The following is an 18,589-nucleotide window of genomic DNA, read 5'->3' on the forward strand; positions in this document are numbered from 1 at the left end:
GTCACAACATGCCAGTTTAGGAGCACAAGGGCAGGCATTGTCCAGTCATTGCATCTGCCTTCTCCCCGTCTCGCACAACATTTGGGGTCCAATACAGACCCAAACATAACCTTATTGAGGAGGTTGTATGCCTCATGCAAGTAATGCTTAGGTAAATGGCACAGAGGGACACATTGTTAAAACCGTTTATAGGCTTACTGTTATTCTTCAATGCCATAAAAATACTATCATTAGAATAAGTGCTAACTTCTCACAAACTTGTAAAAAGGTGACTTTTTTTATCCAATCAGATAAGTGGGTTCTGATGACAGAGTGCAACACTGCTATCTCGCAGTCAGGGTTTAAACACAGCGCACATTTTATCTCGTGAAATCAGTACCTTGTTTTTGAGAATTGTTACAGTATTGCAAAACATAATATCATGATACTTTGGCCTATATCAGTATTTTTACTTAGTGTCAAGGTCTCCTGACTCTTAGCACATCTGAAAAATGCATGTTAGGGGGTTGATAAAAAGCATGTGGAGGCAGGGCTTAGGTGCAAGCAGGGTAGAAACCAGCCTGTCAGAGGCTTTCCTGCTTTTTTGCCTTTGTTGCGGAGTTGGAACCAGCAAATGATTAATAAAAATAAAAATGTTAGGTAAAATTATTCCATATTAGTTTAAGTCAGTTAAATCAATAAAAATATATTTAGAATTGCACATTATAGAGGCAAAAAGGAAGCTTTGCTTTAGGGGTGAGCATGCATCAAAATAAATTACTAACTAAACAAAGACACTAAACTTGTTAAAAACAAAAGGCACTATTTATCTACTTTTATCTACTTCCTGAGTTGGACAAAATGTAACAGAAGCTAAAGTGTGAAGTCTGGACAGGTGGTATTCCAGGTCATGTGAAGGGGGAGAATGCCTGAGTGTGTCTCTCCAAATATACTTCCTTTATACAGAGCGCCTTCCTAGTGGCCACTCGCAGGACTGCACATTGCCATTGAAGTGAAAAATAGGACAGAAGCAGCAGACAAAAAAGGAATATTAGGACCAAGGGTTATAATAGGCACACACAAAGCAGCAGCATGTAGTAGACTAGAGAATATAGCTGCTAGTGGTCATGACAATGATGGTGACGGTATTATTCTTATTCTGAAACCTCTTAGATCTTAAACTTTAGCATTAACAGTAAACGTTATTAGCTCTTTTTGGAAATATTGGTGACTGAATTAATAGCCAGTGTTCTTGGGTGTTAAGTTTTTACCCCTAGACAACAGCATTTTCTGATTTCCTCTACAGGTCATTGGCCGCATGTGCAAGATTATCGATAAGACGTGTCTCTCTCCCACTCCAACACTGGAGCAGCACCTGATGTGGGATGACATTGCCATCCTGGCACGCTACATGCTCATGCTCTCCTTTAACAATTCTCTGGACGTGGCAGCTCACCTGCCATACCTCTTCCATGTAGTCACGCTGCTTGTGGCCACAGGGCCCCTCTCTCTCAGAGCCTCTACACATGGCCTGGTCATTAACATCATTCACTCACTTTGTACCTGTTCCCAGCTCAATTTCAGTGGTAAGAAAACACATACCTGCCTCCATTTGTCTTATTATTTAATAGTATTTTCACTTCCGTTTGTGGAACAAGGGCTTTTCTTCTTTTATGGTGCCTAAAACAAGAGAAGCTGTTGTCGCTGTATACTTTGTGTTAGAATTCGTCACAATTGACCTGTGTGAATTATATGAACCATTATAGAACGTTGTGGAGCAACAGGAGTTATTATTCAGTATTGAAAATCAACATATTTTCCATAAATATCACTGATGACTTCAGTCAGACAGAAATGTATCTGCAGTAATATATTCTGTGCAGGAAACTGTGTCATAGACACATACCACATATATTTGCATACCTGGGGAGAGCCGGTTTTATCTGTTATCTTTGTTAGTGATGCAAGGGAAGACTATTTAGATATAAGGAGACTTTTTCTTCTGGTAGGTCTACAGTATATCCGAAATTCTTATTTAGAAGTGTGGAAACCACACGTTTTTAGTTGCTCTAACAGGAAAATTAGTAAATCAGAGTGACTAACAGGAGGAAAACACCTTCCTGGTATAAACTCATTTCTTCTGACTGTATTTCAGTAAGGTTTATGTATTTCTGGCTGGAAGAAAAATAAGGCTACTAAAGTTTTATTAAATGGGTTAAAATGCATGTGGTTGGGCATCCAGAAGGGAATCAAAAAAAAAAAAAGACACCCCACCTCATCCTCAACTCACTAACTCAAAAGTATCAAGGTATCACACATTATTACATTATTCCTGCTCCACAGCTCAATTCTGGGTGACTTTATACCCTTTAGCCCACGCCTGGCATTAGGCATTTAGCCTCACAGGTTCAAGGTTCATCTAGATGGTCCTATTCTATTAATATTACTTCTCTACAGGGACTAGACAAGCTGTGTGGGTGTGCATTTCCTCATCTGTGTCAGCAATGGGTGCAACTTCAAGTAGCTGGATGCCTTCATTAGAAGGGGTGTCCACTTGGACATATAGTAAGGCTTCCTAGCATCTCTTCAGTTTGTAATGGTTCTCCTGATGTGTGCCCTTGTTCTCTTCCTTGTAGAGGAGACTAAACAGGTGCTGCGACTCAGTCTGACTGAATTCTCCCTGCCCAAGTTCTACCTGCTGTTCGGCATCAGTAAGGTGAAGTCAGCAGCGGTCATAGCTTTCCGGTCCAGCTACAGAGACCGCTCTTTTTCTCCAGGCTCCTATGAGAGAGAGACATTCGCCTTATCCTCTTTAGAGACAGTCACTGAAGCCTTGCTGGAGATCATGGAGGTTGGTGTGCACTTTTGCATGACAGATATACGCACATTATGCTGCTCTGTGGTCAGGATCACACAAAATGACCTGTTTTGTATCATCTCATTGCTTAAAGTGGTCTGTCTGTGTTGTCCTCAGGCTTGTATGAGGGACATTCCTGGATGCAAGTGGCTGGACCAGTGGACAGAGTTGGCTCAGAAGTGCGTAAACAACCTAAAACTATTGTTCTCAGTACTTGAAGCACCCTGTGTTTCCCCTGCTCTGAAAAATGATTAATTGTTAATTAGCTTATGAGTTTAATCAGATGTTCTGGAGCATTAAAACATACATACGTACATATATACGTGTGTGTATATAGCAAATGTCATTTTAAAGTCCTAGTTTTTTTTTTAAGGCCTTTTATTAGCATTCACTCACTCAGTTATGTAAATGCAAGCTTCCTCAGTGGTTATGTCTTTGCTTTTAGGTTTGCTTTCCAGTATAACCCATCTCTTCAGCCACGAGCCCTGGTGGTGTTTGGCTGCATCAGTAAGCGTGTGACTCATGGCCAAATCAAGCAGATCATCCGAATCCTGAGCAAGGCCAGTCCACTTCTCAGCATAGATCGGGTGAGCTGCCCTTTTCATTCTGAAGCATGTTTATTTTTCACATATATAAACTAAAAGTGACTCAAATGTGTGGTGGTGGTGTTTTTTATACCTGTTCCACAGAACAATTCCACAAGTTTTAATGCTTACCAGTAGCTCAAAATGTATGTGGAAAAAGATTGTAAAACGCACTGTAATAAAAAAAAAAAGTTTTCAATGCAGAAATCAAGAATTTAATAATGTCACTACAAAACCGCCCTTAGTGGAGCTCAGTTTTAGTCAATTCAGGCAAACGAAAGAGAAAGGACTTTTCTAACATTTAAAAATGATGAATGAGCTGTAATATGCAGCTGAAGGTGTTTAGTGCAGTCATTGTTGGTATGTTTTGCGTCAACTCAAATACCATCCAAATTATGCTGAGTCATATTCTGTCATTCTGTAGAAAACCTTTAAGAATCTCCACTCTTCAGCTCAGCTCCTGTATCCGTATATATCATTGTCCCTCTCTTGGGAGCATTTAGACAGCCAGTTTTTTTTCCTCTGCAAAGCGCATGATTGTCAGGGGGGCCCTATCTGCAGAAGGCAATGCGCTGGGGGAACTGCTGTAGTGCCATTCACTGTGGCTGTGTATCTGTAGCTGCTGCTGCCGAGCTCCACTGGTCAGCCTGATTAATGCTCTTCCTCTGCAGGGGTTGGAGAGCTGCTTAAAGGGACCGGATAATTACAACAGCCAGGTTCTCATTGAGGCCACGGTCATCGCACTCACCAAGTTACAGCCCCTCCTCAGCCAGGTACCTATTGGTTGAAGAGAGAATGGTTACTCAACAGCACCTTGTTGTTATGTTAGTTTTTTGTTTTGTTTTTTAGAGCCCTGACGGTCTAGAAATGATTTATATTATCTACAGCACTGTGATTGACCGCAGAGGGTTGTGTGTGCTGTGTTTAGGACTCTCCCATGCACAAGGCTCTGTTCTGGGTGGCAGTAGCAGTGCTGCAGCTGGATGAGGTGAATCTGTACTCTGCTGGGACTGCGCTGCTGGAGCAGAACCTACACACGCTAGACAGCTTACGAGTTTTTAATGATAAGGTATTAAACATATGTAATCGAGCGCAAAATCCGTTTTGATCTGCTACTGTGTGTTAATAAAGATATAAACGTTTGTCGGCAGACATTAGGCAAAATGTTAATCACAGTACTATAAGTCTAATGCTGAGAATCTTTTCTCTGCTTATGCAGAGTCCTGAGGAGGTGTTCATGGAGATTCGGAAGCCTCTAGAATGGGACTGTAAACAGATGGACCATTTTGTGGGACTCAACTTCAACTCCAACTTCAATTTTGCACTAGTGGGACATCTGCTAAAAGGTAACAGTTGATAGTTGATGCAAGCAGCAATAACTTTGAAATATGAAATATCTCAGGTTGACATAGCGTGTAACTGGCGTTATGAGGGAGTTTGGATCTGTCATAGTGTGCAACAGTCATGTATTATTGTGTGATTGTTGATATGTTCTGTTATTGGCTGCAGTTTAAAAAGCTCTGTTAATAGACTGTCACTCATAAAGGCAGAAAAGCACTCCGTGTGTACTCGTGTAATGTTTTATATGGTTTTATGCTTTGGCACAGATAATGGGGGCCCAAATGTACCAATAAACTCTATACCAATAAAATGCATTTAGCATGTTTTCTCTTTTCTCTGCCAATTTTTCTCCTGAAGGTTACAGACACCCATCCTCTGCAACAGTAGCAAGGACGGTCCGTATCCTTCACACTCTTCTAGGCCTTGTGGGCAAACATCGCAACTGTGACAAATTCGAGGTGAACACTCAGAGTGTGGCCTACCTGGCAGGTGAGTGAAATTAACATAACTCTCATACAACTCCACAGAGTGTTTTATTCATTGTGTCATATTTTGTCATATAATGTGTGTATGTGGTGTGTGTTTATAGCTCTGCTCACAGTCTCAGAGGAGGTGCGCAGCCGTTGCAGTCTGAAGCACAGAAAGTCTTTGCTGCTCTCAGATGTTACCATGGAAAATTTCCCTGTGGACACATACTCAGTGTATCACCCTGAGCCTGGCTGCAGGTAAGATGTGGAAGAAACATTGGTGCTGTTTCTGTGTTTGTGACTTGAGGGTTTTAAATGTGTACAGGAAATATGCAAAGAAATACTGAGACATGGAACAGATGCTGTGGTGGTAGTTTCCATTCTGCTGTTTGAAAGGATGTCATTTTCTTATTACGAACATCAGCCTTGAATCAGTTCATAATCTTTTGGTCTGTTTTGAACATTATGAAGATACTGGTTGTGCTCTTAATATATATCTCATCTTACAGTGAATACTGAAATATCTTGGGACTGTATGAGCATATATTTACATTAATTTTTAATTTCATAAATGTAATGTATTACTTTTTAATTGGTTCTTTAGTTTTAAATGAATGTGACACATGTCTTGGGTCTTAAGTGTTTATTTTCTGTCTGTCTGTCATTTCAGGCCGCTTAAGGAAAGTCAGCCATGGACCTCCCCTAAAGTATCTGAGCGCTACCTGGCCGCATACTATCCCACAGTGGGGCAAACTAGTCCCCGGACACGCAAGTCCATGAGCGTAGACATGGGTCAGCCCTCACAAGCCAATGCCAAGAAGCTACTGGGTAAGGAACACCCAGCGAAAGGAGCTCCTGCACGTAATTTTGCCACAAAACATTCTAAGTCTACTTGACTGGTAATCTCAGATTTTACTAAAGTAAAAACACCTTTTTGCTTCTAGTTGAAAAGACTGTTGTTGATTTGATATTGCCTTCACAGGACAAAAAGGATGTTAAATTATATTTTATGACATCTGTGGAGCTATATAGGCCTATTTTTTGTTACTCATTAACCGTAGTGTAGGATTGGAATATGTAAGATGATTAATGAAGAGATTAATGAAGAAGTATTTTCTTGAGGCCGCTGCAAAGCCTGAACTCATAGGCTTAGAGAGCTGTAAATGTAACTTTGGATTGGATTGCTTAAACCTAATTGGTTTGTTTCATAGGCACCAGGAAGAGTTTTGACCATTTGATATCTGACTCCAAAGCACCAAAGAGACCAGAGATGGAATCAGGCATCACAACTCCTCCGAAGATAAGACGGGTGGCTGAGAACGATTACGACATTGGTAAGACTGTCCAGAAAGTACTGTACATGATCAGTGAGCTGAGCATGACCGTGAATGGAAACTTCAATGATGCATATTTTTTGATACTGTGATTCTTCTGTAAGTGCTTATACGTATATTGAAATACAGATATTTAGAAACCTTTAAATGACAAAATTAATATGTAATCTAATATCTAAAATATCTGTGTGGACATTGTCACTTTCACAAAACTTTGCTCCGTCAGTACTCGTCTGCACTGAAACCTTTCAGTCTGTTAATAGCCCTTACTAACGCACTGAATGCAATCAGATTCTTACATCAATGCTCCAAAATCTAGTAGAACTCCTTTCCTGGACAGTAGATGCAATTTCTCTAACAAAAGCAGGATAAACCTTTTCTTTTTTTAATACCCTTAATTTCAAAAGAAGCAATAAATGAGCAGCTGTCCCAACAATGTTGTCCATATCGTGCCCTTTGCTTGAACCTACAATATGACACTAGTGGATCTGTTTTCTGATAACACATCTCAACAACGCAGATTTTCAGTTTTTAAGTTTCCAAATTCATACATTCCTCTGATAATTTCAGCAAGTCTGAGTATCATCAAACAATTAATTGCAATTTAAAGACTGAAGATGGGATATCAGGCTCTGTAATACAGTGACAAACTTTCCTCCATCCCTCTCCAGAAACTCAGAGAATTGCCAACTCCCACTTGCGCAAAGTCTCAGTGTCTGAGTCCAATGTGTTACTGGATGAAGAAGTGCTCACTGACCCAAAGATCCAGACTCTGCTTCTCACTGTGCTGGTGAGACCTTCTGTCCTGATGTCTTGTCTTTTCTATCCACATTGGTTTTCTTAACTTTACGAAATGACCGGTTTTCTCAGCCAGTCTCTTTAATGCTAAAAGATTAGCAAATTGTGCAGAATTATTTAAACGTACTTGGATTCTACTTAATTTCGATCATTGTTTGTTTGGACAGGGGCGTTTCTTGTGGCGTAGAATGTGTTTGAAAGTCTGTTGTGTTGCAGGCAACTCAAGTGAAGTACACCACCGATGAGTTCCACCAGAGGATCCTGTACGAATATTTGGCTGAAGCCAGCGTGGTCTTCCCAAAGGTGTTTCCAGTTGTGTGAGTGTCTGTCCCTCCGGGCCACGTTCTTTTAGTACATGGTGCAACAAAACTGAGGGTGCTTGCCAGGCGGGTTTAAGCAAGTTCTTTGTGGACTGAGTTAGATGTATCTGAGGAGGTGGAGTACTGAAATCTTGTGTTGTTGGAGTTCCCATGAGTGAAAGTGGAGAAAAGTTTGGAGTGAGCTCTTGGGGTTAGAAGACGGAAGCACTGAGGCGAGTTGCAGCCTAGGATGCTTTAAGGTAGAATACGTGTACAGAAGCATTCATCAATTTGAGTCAGTCAGTCAACATAGGCTGTTGATTGTGGCTTTTGTGGAGTGTGTTCTTTTAGAAGTGTCAAGCAGCTCATCAAAAATAGCACTTGACATTTTCCATTCTTATCTGAGCTGCTCTCTACAGGAGGCCATACATGTGGCAAGTATTGCTGCAACTGTAACTCCTTAATGAGCCCAAATGGATGATTTCAGATGGGTGGCTTATGGCACATATTTAGTGGACCACTCTGTTGTTCACCATGTCATGCTAAGATGTCAAGATTTATTTGAGTGATGTGAACAAAAAGTAAAAAAAGTAGTTTACAATGTTTGACAGAGGCTAATATTTAGATTCATTATGAAACAGCAATGGGCAGGTTTATTGTGCGATGTTTCAAGGCTGGGTTTTCCAGATCACTTGATCTTATTTTTTTAATCTTATATTAGCCATCATTTTTTGGATGTGATCTCATTTAGATTACTGAAAATGTATATTATGGCATTCATTTTCTTCTTTGTGGCCTTCATGCCCCAGGCACAATCTGCTGGACTCCAAGATCAGCACCCTGCTGTCCATGTGCCAGGACCCCAACTTGCTGAACCCTGTCCATGGCATCGTCCAGAGTGTGGTCTACCATGAGGAGTCACCCCCTCAGTACCAACCCTCCTGCCTTCAGAGTAAAAACACTTTCCCCTTCATGCTTTTTTTTTCTGCTCTTCTGTGGATTCTTAAGTGCATCAACAGTGAGAAATCCCATCTTTAAAAGCTGTGAATGAATCCCAGTCATGATGTAAACTTTGACTTCTGAAGTTCTCTGTGTGGCTGATTAGATAGAAATAATTTGGAAGAAATAATGTTTTTGTCTTAATTGGAGAAGAGTTCAGTGGATATCTGAAAGTAGAAGGAATGTAGTTAAGTGGCATCAAGTTTAAAATTGAACTAATTTAATGTCTAAGGTCTCGGTCTGCTGAGAGCATAATTTCTTTGGCCCTTTTCCCCTCACTTTCATTTCATCTCTCATTCTCTGCTCCTTTTTCCTGCTCTGTCATTACCCCACTGTCACTTCTCTCTCTTTTGCAGGCTTCGGTTTTAATGGACTTTGGAGGTTTGCCGGCCCCTTCTGTAAGGTATGATTAATTGTCCTTATGTTAGCCTTTCGTCTTCCCCAGGAAGTACGAAATTTAGCCTGCTAAGCAATTGCTTTCCCACTGAGGTGTCTGTGGTTTGCCTGCATTAATTGAGCAAAGCGTTCAAACCCCCTTCCGCTACCCCTCCTCCCCCTTTACTTGCCTTTCCTCCACATAACACTAGCTCAAGGCAAAGATGTACTATTTATGTACCGCTCATAGAATCTTCAACAGTTCAATACTGCTACAGCCTTCTGTTTCTATAGGGCTCTTTCACTGGCCTGCTGATAGCTAATAGGCAGCAGAGTCATGGCCTATTGTTAGTCTAAAGACAGTCAGAAGGACTTTCTCATTTTATTGAACCACTTGCGATCAATGATACCATCCATTTGCTTTGGTCTGCAACTGGACCAACAAGTGTTGTTGTCTGCTTTTGTAAGGTCAGTTTGCCTCTTTTGTTGATTACATCTGTAGTATTTCTGTCATTAATATTAGAAGCAAATCCTTTTACTTGCTAGATAGGGAGGTAGAAAAATTCTGTCTGGTTTGAGTCAATGTTTCCAGAATGTAATGGCAAATGTGATGCAGCAGTTATTCGTGGCCTCTCCTGCTCCCACCAGTCCTAGTTAGTAGGTGGGAATTGGAAATGGCTAAAAAGGGGAGAAACATGGGTGGGGCAAATGGCGAAGCAAGGAAGCCCAAAACATTGTTTGAAATAATTGTCTTTAGTATTGGCACACTGAAAATAGCATGCTGTTATTAGACAACAGTATGATATTGCATGAACAAGTTATCAGAGAAAAAGTAGTACACATTATGATGAGCTTTTTGGCCTCATCACGAGCCATGCTCTTCTTTTCTTTGCAGCAAACCCAGATCCCTGATTATGCTGAGCTGGTGGTGAAGTTCTTGGACGCTCTGATCGACACCTACCTTCCGGGTATTGAAGAAGAGGGAGGGGAGGAGTCCCAGCGAACGCCCACCTCTCCATACCCACCCAGCGTTCAGAGCCAGCTCAGCATCACAGCCAACCTCAACCTCTCCAACTCCATGACCTCACTGGCAACCTCACAGCATTCGCCAGGTGAGCAGCTGTGTATACGTTCACACACAGAAAATGTGTGTGTGTCTGTGTGTCTGTGTGTCTGTGTGTCTGTGTGTCTGTGTGTGTGTATAAAGCTTATGAATGAAAACTTTGTGTGGGGATTTTTGTGCTGTGTTTGTGGTTGCTTCTGTGTCCTCTGCTGCACTCTAATGCAAGGCTTTGTCATGTCATGCACAATCATTGCCTCTCCAAGTGATGAACATGATTATTATTTATTTTTTTTCCCCCTTCTTACAACTTCATAGTGTTTACGGACATGTGCTATAGAAGTTCTAAAGTGTGTGTGCTAGGTTGGGTATGTGTGTTCTCATCTCTGTGTTTGACTCTACATTAACTTCACTGCACTTTCTCTTCTTTGTTTGGGACTTGCTGTGAATTCAGAAGGCCCTATAGTTTATAGACGCTCCCCGACTTTGTCTCATGCCAGGACAACAGAAGAGATGCCACCGAAAACCGCTGGTACAAGCCTAAACTATAGAGCTGTGATGGGCAATTAATGTCCAGTTCTATAGTTTGCAGACTTTGGTAACTGGTTTAAGTGCCTATCGCTTCTGTAATAATTTTTTTTTTGGTGCTGGTAGTGATGATAGTGATGGTTGATTTGGCCAATAAAAGTCGTCTGATATTTAAAGAAAAAAAGACAACAGCAGCAATCTGCTATAAGGCTGTTAATGATGCCCAGTATTTCTTTTTAAGGTTAGTTTGTATCCATCATAAATTTTACCATTTCAGAATCCCTTGTTTACTACTAATTAACTTTTAACTATTATATATGAGCTATTAATGAAAATCATCCACGTTAGTTAACATGTTATGTCTCTCTTACTGTTTATTAATGATCTAATAAGGAGAGAATCAGCTATCATTTTTGTTTTAAGTTCAATTTCCACCATTCATTGTCTCTTCTTCTCTCTTTTGAGTTGTAAATGTCACTCATGTCTGCTTTCTTTTCCACCCCTCTGTGTGTATGTGTGTATTTGTGTCTATTTTGTACGTGTGTGAAGCCTCTCTGCCTTGCTCTAAGTCGGCTGTGTTTCCACCACACCTCGTCTTTCCAGGTATTCGTCCGTTGCTGTGTGTGCTAAAACCTGACACTAGACTTTTTCCCTTCTGCTGCTGATTCTGAAATCAGCTGCTCTTTCTGCTCCAAGATCTTAATTAGAATATAGTTTGCTTTTTAAAGACATGCTGTAGTCCACATCACTGGGTACAAAATGAGAATTTTAAAAGAATTCTCACTTTGTTTCTTTGTAAGTGATTAGTTGGACTTGTGAGCACGGCACATATCTCACCTGGTGCAGCACTGTTGCATCTTGAGCCACCTTCTGGTTGATAAGGGTATTAAAGGCTCAGTCCATGACTGAGAGAATTCTATACATTTTATATTACTTTTTATTATTGATTAATCTAACATGGTTTGTTGGACACAGGGATGGGCAATATTGCAAGAGTATTACTCTGAGATATATATCACATATCATATATATATATATATATATATATATATATATATATATATATATATATATATATATATATATATATATCCCAACACTTGGGAACATTTTCACAATACATGATCTGTATTGCAATATTTTGAGACTCACTGCACTGTTTTTTTTTTCCCTAAAAACCTAACATGCAGTTCTTTATTGTTCTTTGGTTTGGACCAGATCCACAGTGTGCCCAGAAAAGCATATTTTTGATCATGATGGCAAAATGTAACACTGTAATGAAACAATACTCTCATGTTGCCCATCTCTATTATGAAAATAACTGTAATATTTGTAGTAATTGTGTGGAGAAAATACTGTCAGTGGTTCTCAAGCTTCTTTTTTTTTATGGAGAGTGTCATTGCGCCCCACTCTCCTTTAATTTTACTTACTGGACCAAGATCTTCTTTTACCAGACACCATTTTGTGAGCTTTCTTTCTCCGCAGCCATTGCTGACCTGCACGTACAATAGACATGTCACTGTTTCCCGACTTTACCCATAGCTCGTTTAGTGGGCATTTGGGGTGGACATGAATTTTAATTGTTTGGCACATTTTTAATATCAGCAATGATAAATAATGTCAAAGCGGTTTTTATAAACTTTACATTGGCAAATTAAAGAGAACTTTAGAGATACAACTTGTAAGATTTTTCTGCAGCCGTCTAAGCACCCCTTTCAGCCCCTAGTTTGAGAACCGCTGCTCTTAGTGTAATATCTAAACTGGTGTATGCAATTCTTGTGTGGTAAGTGATTGAGAAGGGTATGTTTATAGTACTTCTCAGTAAAAACTATTATAGTATATAGTAAACTAACAGGAAATACTAAACTATTAGCTAATTACAAATTAACATGTTTGTATGTTATGTCTGTCACATTACGCAAACCTTTTATTAATTATTGATTTAATAATCCCCCCCCACACACACACACACACACATTTATTACTACTTCAAATGCCTACAATTAGAACCAGGTGCAGCACATCAGCGCTTAAAGAAAAAGGAGACCATCTGTCCTAAAACTAAAACTGAAAAGTCACATAACTGAAAGAATTCTCCTTGGAGGAGTGGGAAAAACCTTCTCCCCATGGATGCCAGAGACCAGTAGATTATTGTAGGGATTGTGTAACTAAAGTTATTTCAGTCAAGGGGGTGAAATACCAGCTATTAGGGCATAGGGTGTCCTAATATTTTCTCACATATTGTTGGTTGGTAGGAATGTGTGGGATTTGACCTGTGTATGTTGTCTCTTCCTCCCCCTGCAGGTATTGATAAGGAGAACGTGGAGCTGTCCCCTACCTCCAGCCTGTGCAGCGGTAGCCGAGCGCGCCACGGTTCAGCCAGCCAGGTGCAGAAACAGCGCAGCGCCGGCAGCTTCAAACGTACCAGCATCAAGAAGATAGTCTGACCATGCACTGAGACCAAGCTCTGTATTCAGGAGGCTGCATTAATTACCTTTCTGCATAAATAGTTTCTGTTGCTCCGTCGACCAGTCTGAGAAGGTTCCTTACGTTTGAGCTTCGTTTTGTTTGTTGAGGAAGCCAGAAACGGAAGAACAGCGTTTTTACCTGTGTGTTTGCATGTGTGGAATAGCGATCTAAGAGACGAGGTGGGATGAGCCAGAACTTCTCAGCACTACAGTTCGGAATCGACCGCCTTTAGAAGCCTTGACTGGCGCGTGAAGAGAAAACGTTGTAAACTGCGCAGCTCTCTGCAGTTGGCATCCTTTTTCCCCCGTCGGCTTTTCAACTTCCGCTCTGAAAGTCAGGGGAGCCTGAGGGAAGCCACATGAGTATGAAGACGCTGTCTGCTATTTTAATCTTCAGTATCAGCAGGAGATTGCGCTGTAGGCTGTGGATCGAGCTTTGAATTATTCTCTGCTATAATTTTTTTGGGAGACTGAACACTGAAGGCCTGTCACCGTAAAGTCTGGAAGAACTATACAAACCAGGGACTTGCATAAACAACCACTACAACGCCTGACCAAAACTGACTGTGGAGAAAGACAGCCTCAAAGTCTTTGGCGGGATTTTGCTTGGGTCCTTCTGTCCTGAGAATAGTGTCCTGCTATTCACAGGCTTGATGTCCAGACTGGCAATTGGACATCATGCTGATACCAAGCAGATAGATGTATATATGGAAGCGATATATAGACGACGACGACGATGATCACACATTTTGGGTTGCTGTTTTGTCCATTGTGTGCCTTTGTCAGGATTATCAGCTGTGTATAGTTTGTAATATAAGCTGAGGAAGGGAAAAACAGGTACTACTTATAGAGAAGTGTTCTTCACGTATACATATGTCCATACTTTGCTGCACTGTAAAGAGGAAAAAAAAAGTATCATATGTCCTTCAAATATAGAAGTATCATTACTTGCTGCATTTACTGTATATATTTATTCTGTGGAGGTAGATGACTCGAAATCAAGTGAAAAGGTATCTCTTAATCACTGTTCTCTTATAACCATTAACCATTCAAATAATATTAACAAGAATGATCATACTGACAAGAGTGCGAACTGGTCAGATTCCTGTAATGATGACAATAATGACCAGGATAAAACGGACAAGTTGAGGACATATGAGGATTCAGCTTGGTCTCAAGGTTGTGGTGAGCCACAAGGAATGGTTTTAGTTTCAAATATATGTTGTTTTGTCTGTTTTACGTTACGTGTGTGTTTAAAGGGCATAAGTAAAGACCGAAAGGGAGATGAGGTGGTCTGTGTGCACTCCATTACTGGTGCTCCTTCAGAATGAAGTGTTGCTCTGTCTGCTAATCTTTCAGTGGCACGAAGCACACAGCTAATCCATCAGTGCCAGCCCCCCCCCTCCCCAAGTTCCAGGATATCAAGAGGGAGGCATGGTGACGATGCACCAAAGGATAAATCACAAGACGGAATGAAAGGACATGGTGTAAACGCCTCGTTTTCTTTTAGGACTGCCTTATATGTTTACCATGGTAGATCATGTTCACTAGGACTTGTGTTTATCAGGCCATTGTAAGTAAGTTTTTGGCTTGTATGTACTCTGCATGCTTGTTCATACCCCCCCTCTCCCCTCTATGAATGCATGAAGACAAATGTGCCATTTCACTTACATTTTCAACCGAATACCACTACAGTGTACTCAATATACCGCTCATGACCTGAGGAGGTTTGCTGATGACGTGCAATATTCTCTGTTCCTACACGCCCCCTTCTTCCAGAAGATAAGGTGGAAATCTTCTGTCTATACACTATCCTACCTTTCATACTGTTAGTTTTGTTCTATTATTTTCTCACTGACCGTGTCTTTTTAAGGGAAGACTAGCACTACAAAAGAAGCATCCAAATGCAATGAAGCATTACCCACTTCTTATTTAAGGAAACCAAAGTCAGTTACCTGTTGTTTTCAATTGGTTGTAATTTGTTTTTCTGCCCCTCAACCACTAAACCTGTATATCTTGAACCACTGCATCTCCTAAGAATTAATTGCCTTAAAGGGTTTACTCTTGTCACTGCGTCCAGTGTATGTAGTCCAGTTATGAATAACAGTGCCTCATGCTTTTGCTTTTGGAATTGGGACCAAATCTGTCCTGCACTCCCATGTTCGGTTGTTTCTTAAGCTTATTTTGTTTCCCCGTCATTGTCTAAACCATGTAGCTTCAGTATGTAATGTTCTGTTATGTTACCCTGTTGTCTGTGTGTGTGCGCGTGAGTGAGTGAGTACCGTCATTTTAGGGTGCAAGAGTAGTAGTACAGTGTTCCTAGTCCCAGCTGGTGAAGGTGCCGAGGCAGTTCACTTAAACATTGTAGACGTCGTTTTTAATTCAAGTTAAACACATTTTACCAACACCTACACCTCATGCAAAGGACTGATGTGGGTAAAAGATGGGTTTCAACTAACCAAGACTATAATCTGTCTATCTATCTCTTTCACTCCCTTTCAGTTATGCATTCACTAATCCCAAGCATTGACTTGATGGTACACAGCTGAATTTAACTGCGCAAGTTCTCAGGATATATGGAAGCCTAATATGTAAAGCTATAGATGCAGGTATGATCTAGAATACTGCCTGCACTGCAGTTCATTGGAAGCATGCTTGCCCTTCAGCCTGTGTGTGTGTGTGTGTGTGTGTGTGTGTGTGTGTGTGTGTGTGTGTGTGTGTGTGTGTGTGTGTGTGTGTGTGTGTGTGTGTGTGTGTGTGTGTGTGTGAACTATGATGTAAGATAAAGTCTTGCTCATTTTTCATCACACGTTGTGGTTAAGGAACACTGCGTACATTGGAAAAAAAAAAGGTTAACTATATGTATTAAACAATGCAAAGTTGTATTTGTTTAAGCATTTACCACATTTTAATTGCACCAGTCATCTGTAAACAGCACATTTGTCACTTGTAAATATTTTTGTGTAAAATTGGAAGTTATATGATTGTAAATATGACATTGTATTGCTTTTTTGTAAAGCAGTTAGTTGCTGTACATGTATAACATGGCAATTTAAATATACCTGTGTTCATAATAAAAGTTGTCCACTACCCTGTCACACCTATATCAAAGGTGTATTCATTATTTCAGGTTTGTAATTCTGGTTTTATGGAGGCTTAATGTGCCCTGCGCTACTGTGCGGCCTATTAGTACTGCATCATTCTTATTCAAGAGGCAAGAATGGAGAAGGTGTCTGCAGCCACATAAAAGTCATTAGAATCTGCCTGTTTAGCCCCTAGATTACATCTTGAGGCTTATTTTTCAGTAACTACATTAGTTAACTGGGTTATTTATCATGTATAGAGGTGTAATTAGTTTGTACCCACCAGCAGCTTCTGATCATGTATGGAGTTCAAACTGAACAGATCATGAAACCCCTTAAATCAATAAATGGCCCCTTCATTTTCCATTTTCTTTGGTCATTATATTGCCCACATCCAATGCAGCAGGACTATCGCTTATAGCAGGCATGGGCAACAGGGGCTGGAGTCCAGCACAGTTGCTGCTTTCCCTGCTCAAACAGACCTACTAAACCTGAAAATTACCAGGAGAGTTGAATCAGGTGTGCTTGAGCAGGACCCACACAAAACAGTCCCTGAATTAGGTGATGCTGAACATCACCTAATTCAGGCCCATTCAAATTTGTAAAAGGGACATAGTTCGTTTCTGTAAGTTCTCATTCTAAACTTGTTGGATCAGTTGGTCTCGGTCTTCATTATTGCAAGCGCTATAAGCTATGTTAGTACTAGTAGCACCCCCTTCTGGAGAATTGTGAGTGAGCCACAAGCCAGGTCCATTTGTTCTAGTTACAGACTGGTGATTTAAAAATATTTTAAACAACTATTTAGCTTTAATTTCTGAAATTAAGTTTTTTTTTATATTTTATGTTTAAATGATGCAAGCGTATATACAAAATATGCACCATAGCCCTACTGTCACATTTTCAGGAAAGGTCAGGGTCTGTGTGGGCCTTCCATACCAACCTCACCCAATTATGCTTTGTGCACTGGGGTACAGTCCTGCTGGGAAAAAAAAGTCCTTCCCAGACTGCTTCCACAAAGCTGGAAACATGCAATTGTCCAAAATGTCTTGGAATTCTGAAGCATTCAGATTTCCCTTTACTGGACCTAAGGGGCCCTGGCAGGGGTCAGCAACCCACACATTACATTTACGGCATTTAGCAGAGAGCGACTTACTTAAGGTTACTCGTATTACAGAGGTGGGCCAATGTAGTGTTAGAAGTCTTGCCCAAGGACTCTTATTGGTGTAGCGCAGCATAGTCACCCAGACCGGGAATCGAACCCTGGTCTCCCACATGGTGTTGTTGTTATCTGTTGCGCCACACCAACCGGTTAAGAGGACTCACTTTCAACAACAATCAAACCACCTTGTGAGCCAGATTTTACCCATTTTATTAAAGTAATGTTTTACCATCTTTGCTGTACATATGTCTTGGTATGTGCTAATATAAATGAAAATGCAGACTTACTTTGCTCGCTTAAAGCTTAATCTCAGCAATAGTTGCTTTTCTTGCATCCCTGGCAGAATACCTTTCTACAGAACTAAAGGTTTCTTGTAAAATATCCAATGGTGCCTGACTTACCAGAATGAAACTGCTGCACTGTTTAAGATGGAAGGGGGAAATTTGAACAAGGAGCTGGAGCTGAAATTGACCTCAGTGTAGCAACTTCTTAGTATTTGACCGTTTTGTAATTTAATATCAGGAAATCAGCTGGAGTGTCTATGAATGCAGTTATGTCCCATTTCTCTTAAATCTTTGTTATTTGCTTTGTTAGCTACTGTCTACTGTGTTGCTATGTGGCCAGCAGTCTGTGTGCCAGTCTTCTGAGTTTAAAGTTGAATTAGCAGCATTTATATATAGCATTTATAAACTAACTCCAGAGTTTAAGATCATTTATTGTTAAAGCTGTGTGTGGATCCGGAGCCACATGTTGCTGACCCCTGGCCTAGGCCAACCCTTGAAAACCAACCCCTTAGCATTATCCCTCCTCCACCAAACTTTACAGTTGGCACAATGTTGTCTTTGGTATTTGCCAAACCCAGACAGAGAAGCGTGATTCATCACAGAACACACTATCCGTCCGGGGCAGTGGTGGCTCAGCGGTTAGAGCTCCGGGCTGTTGATAACAGGGTTGTGGGTTCGATTCCCAGGCTTGGCAAGCTGCCACTGTTGGGCCCTTGAGCAAGGCCCTTTACCCTCTCTGCTGCCCACCGCTCTGGGTGTGTGTGTGTACTCACTGCCCCTAACACATGTGTGTGTGTGTGTGAGTGTGTGTTCACTACCAGATGGGTTAAATGCGGAGGACACATTTCGCTGTACACTGTACAGTGACAAATACGTGCACCCTAATTTTTTTTTATCCACTGCTCCAGAGTCCAGTGGTGGTTCGCTTTACACCACTTCCCATGCAAATCTTGCAAGCAGCTGCTTGGCCACAA

General features: G+C 40.9%; 1 protein-coding gene across 6 annotated transcripts in view; it reads left to right on the forward strand.

The window, feature by feature from the left end:
• The window catches only part of nf1a (neurofibromin 1a), a 63,948-nt gene extending 47,695 nt beyond the window's left edge, over positions 1–16,253 (forward strand). For 2 of the 6 annotated variants that reach the window (XM_072691923.1, XM_072691925.1), the window contains 19 exons: positions 1,286–1,565; positions 2,616–2,830; positions 2,954–3,015; positions 3,282–3,423; positions 4,092–4,193; positions 4,349–4,489; positions 4,640–4,766; positions 5,119–5,250; positions 5,351–5,486; positions 5,899–6,056; positions 6,440–6,562; positions 7,234–7,352; positions 7,577–7,677; positions 8,469–8,611; positions 9,015–9,061; positions 9,929–10,145; positions 10,548–10,625; positions 11,171–11,224; positions 12,926–16,253. In XM_072691923.1, the coding sequence (XP_072548024.1) occupies positions 1,286–1,565; positions 2,616–2,830; positions 2,954–3,015; positions 3,282–3,423; positions 4,092–4,193; positions 4,349–4,489; positions 4,640–4,766; positions 5,119–5,250; positions 5,351–5,486; positions 5,899–6,056; positions 6,440–6,562; positions 7,234–7,352; positions 7,577–7,677; positions 8,469–8,611; positions 9,015–9,061; positions 9,929–10,145; positions 10,548–10,625; positions 11,171–11,224; positions 12,926–13,068 (2,520 nt within the window). In that variant the 3' untranslated portion in view covers positions 13,069–16,253. Of the gene's footprint in view, positions 1–1,285; positions 1,566–2,615; positions 2,831–2,953; positions 3,016–3,281; positions 3,424–4,091; positions 4,194–4,348; positions 4,490–4,639; positions 4,767–5,118; positions 5,251–5,350; positions 5,487–5,898; positions 6,057–6,439; positions 6,563–7,233; positions 7,353–7,576; positions 7,678–8,468; positions 8,612–9,014; positions 9,062–9,928; positions 10,146–10,547; positions 10,692–11,170; positions 11,225–12,925 lie in introns of those variants that run through there. The other 4 variants (XM_072691926.1, XM_072691928.1, XM_072691924.1 and 1 more) reach the window with 3 other exon arrangements.
• The last annotated feature ends 2,336 nt before the right edge of the window (positions 16,254–18,589 follow it).

Source organism: Salminus brasiliensis, chromosome 11, assembly GCF_030463535.1.
Source record: "Salminus brasiliensis chromosome 11, fSalBra1.hap2, whole genome shotgun sequence".
Taxonomy (NCBI): Eukaryota; Metazoa; Chordata; class Actinopteri; order Characiformes; family Bryconidae; genus Salminus; species Salminus brasiliensis.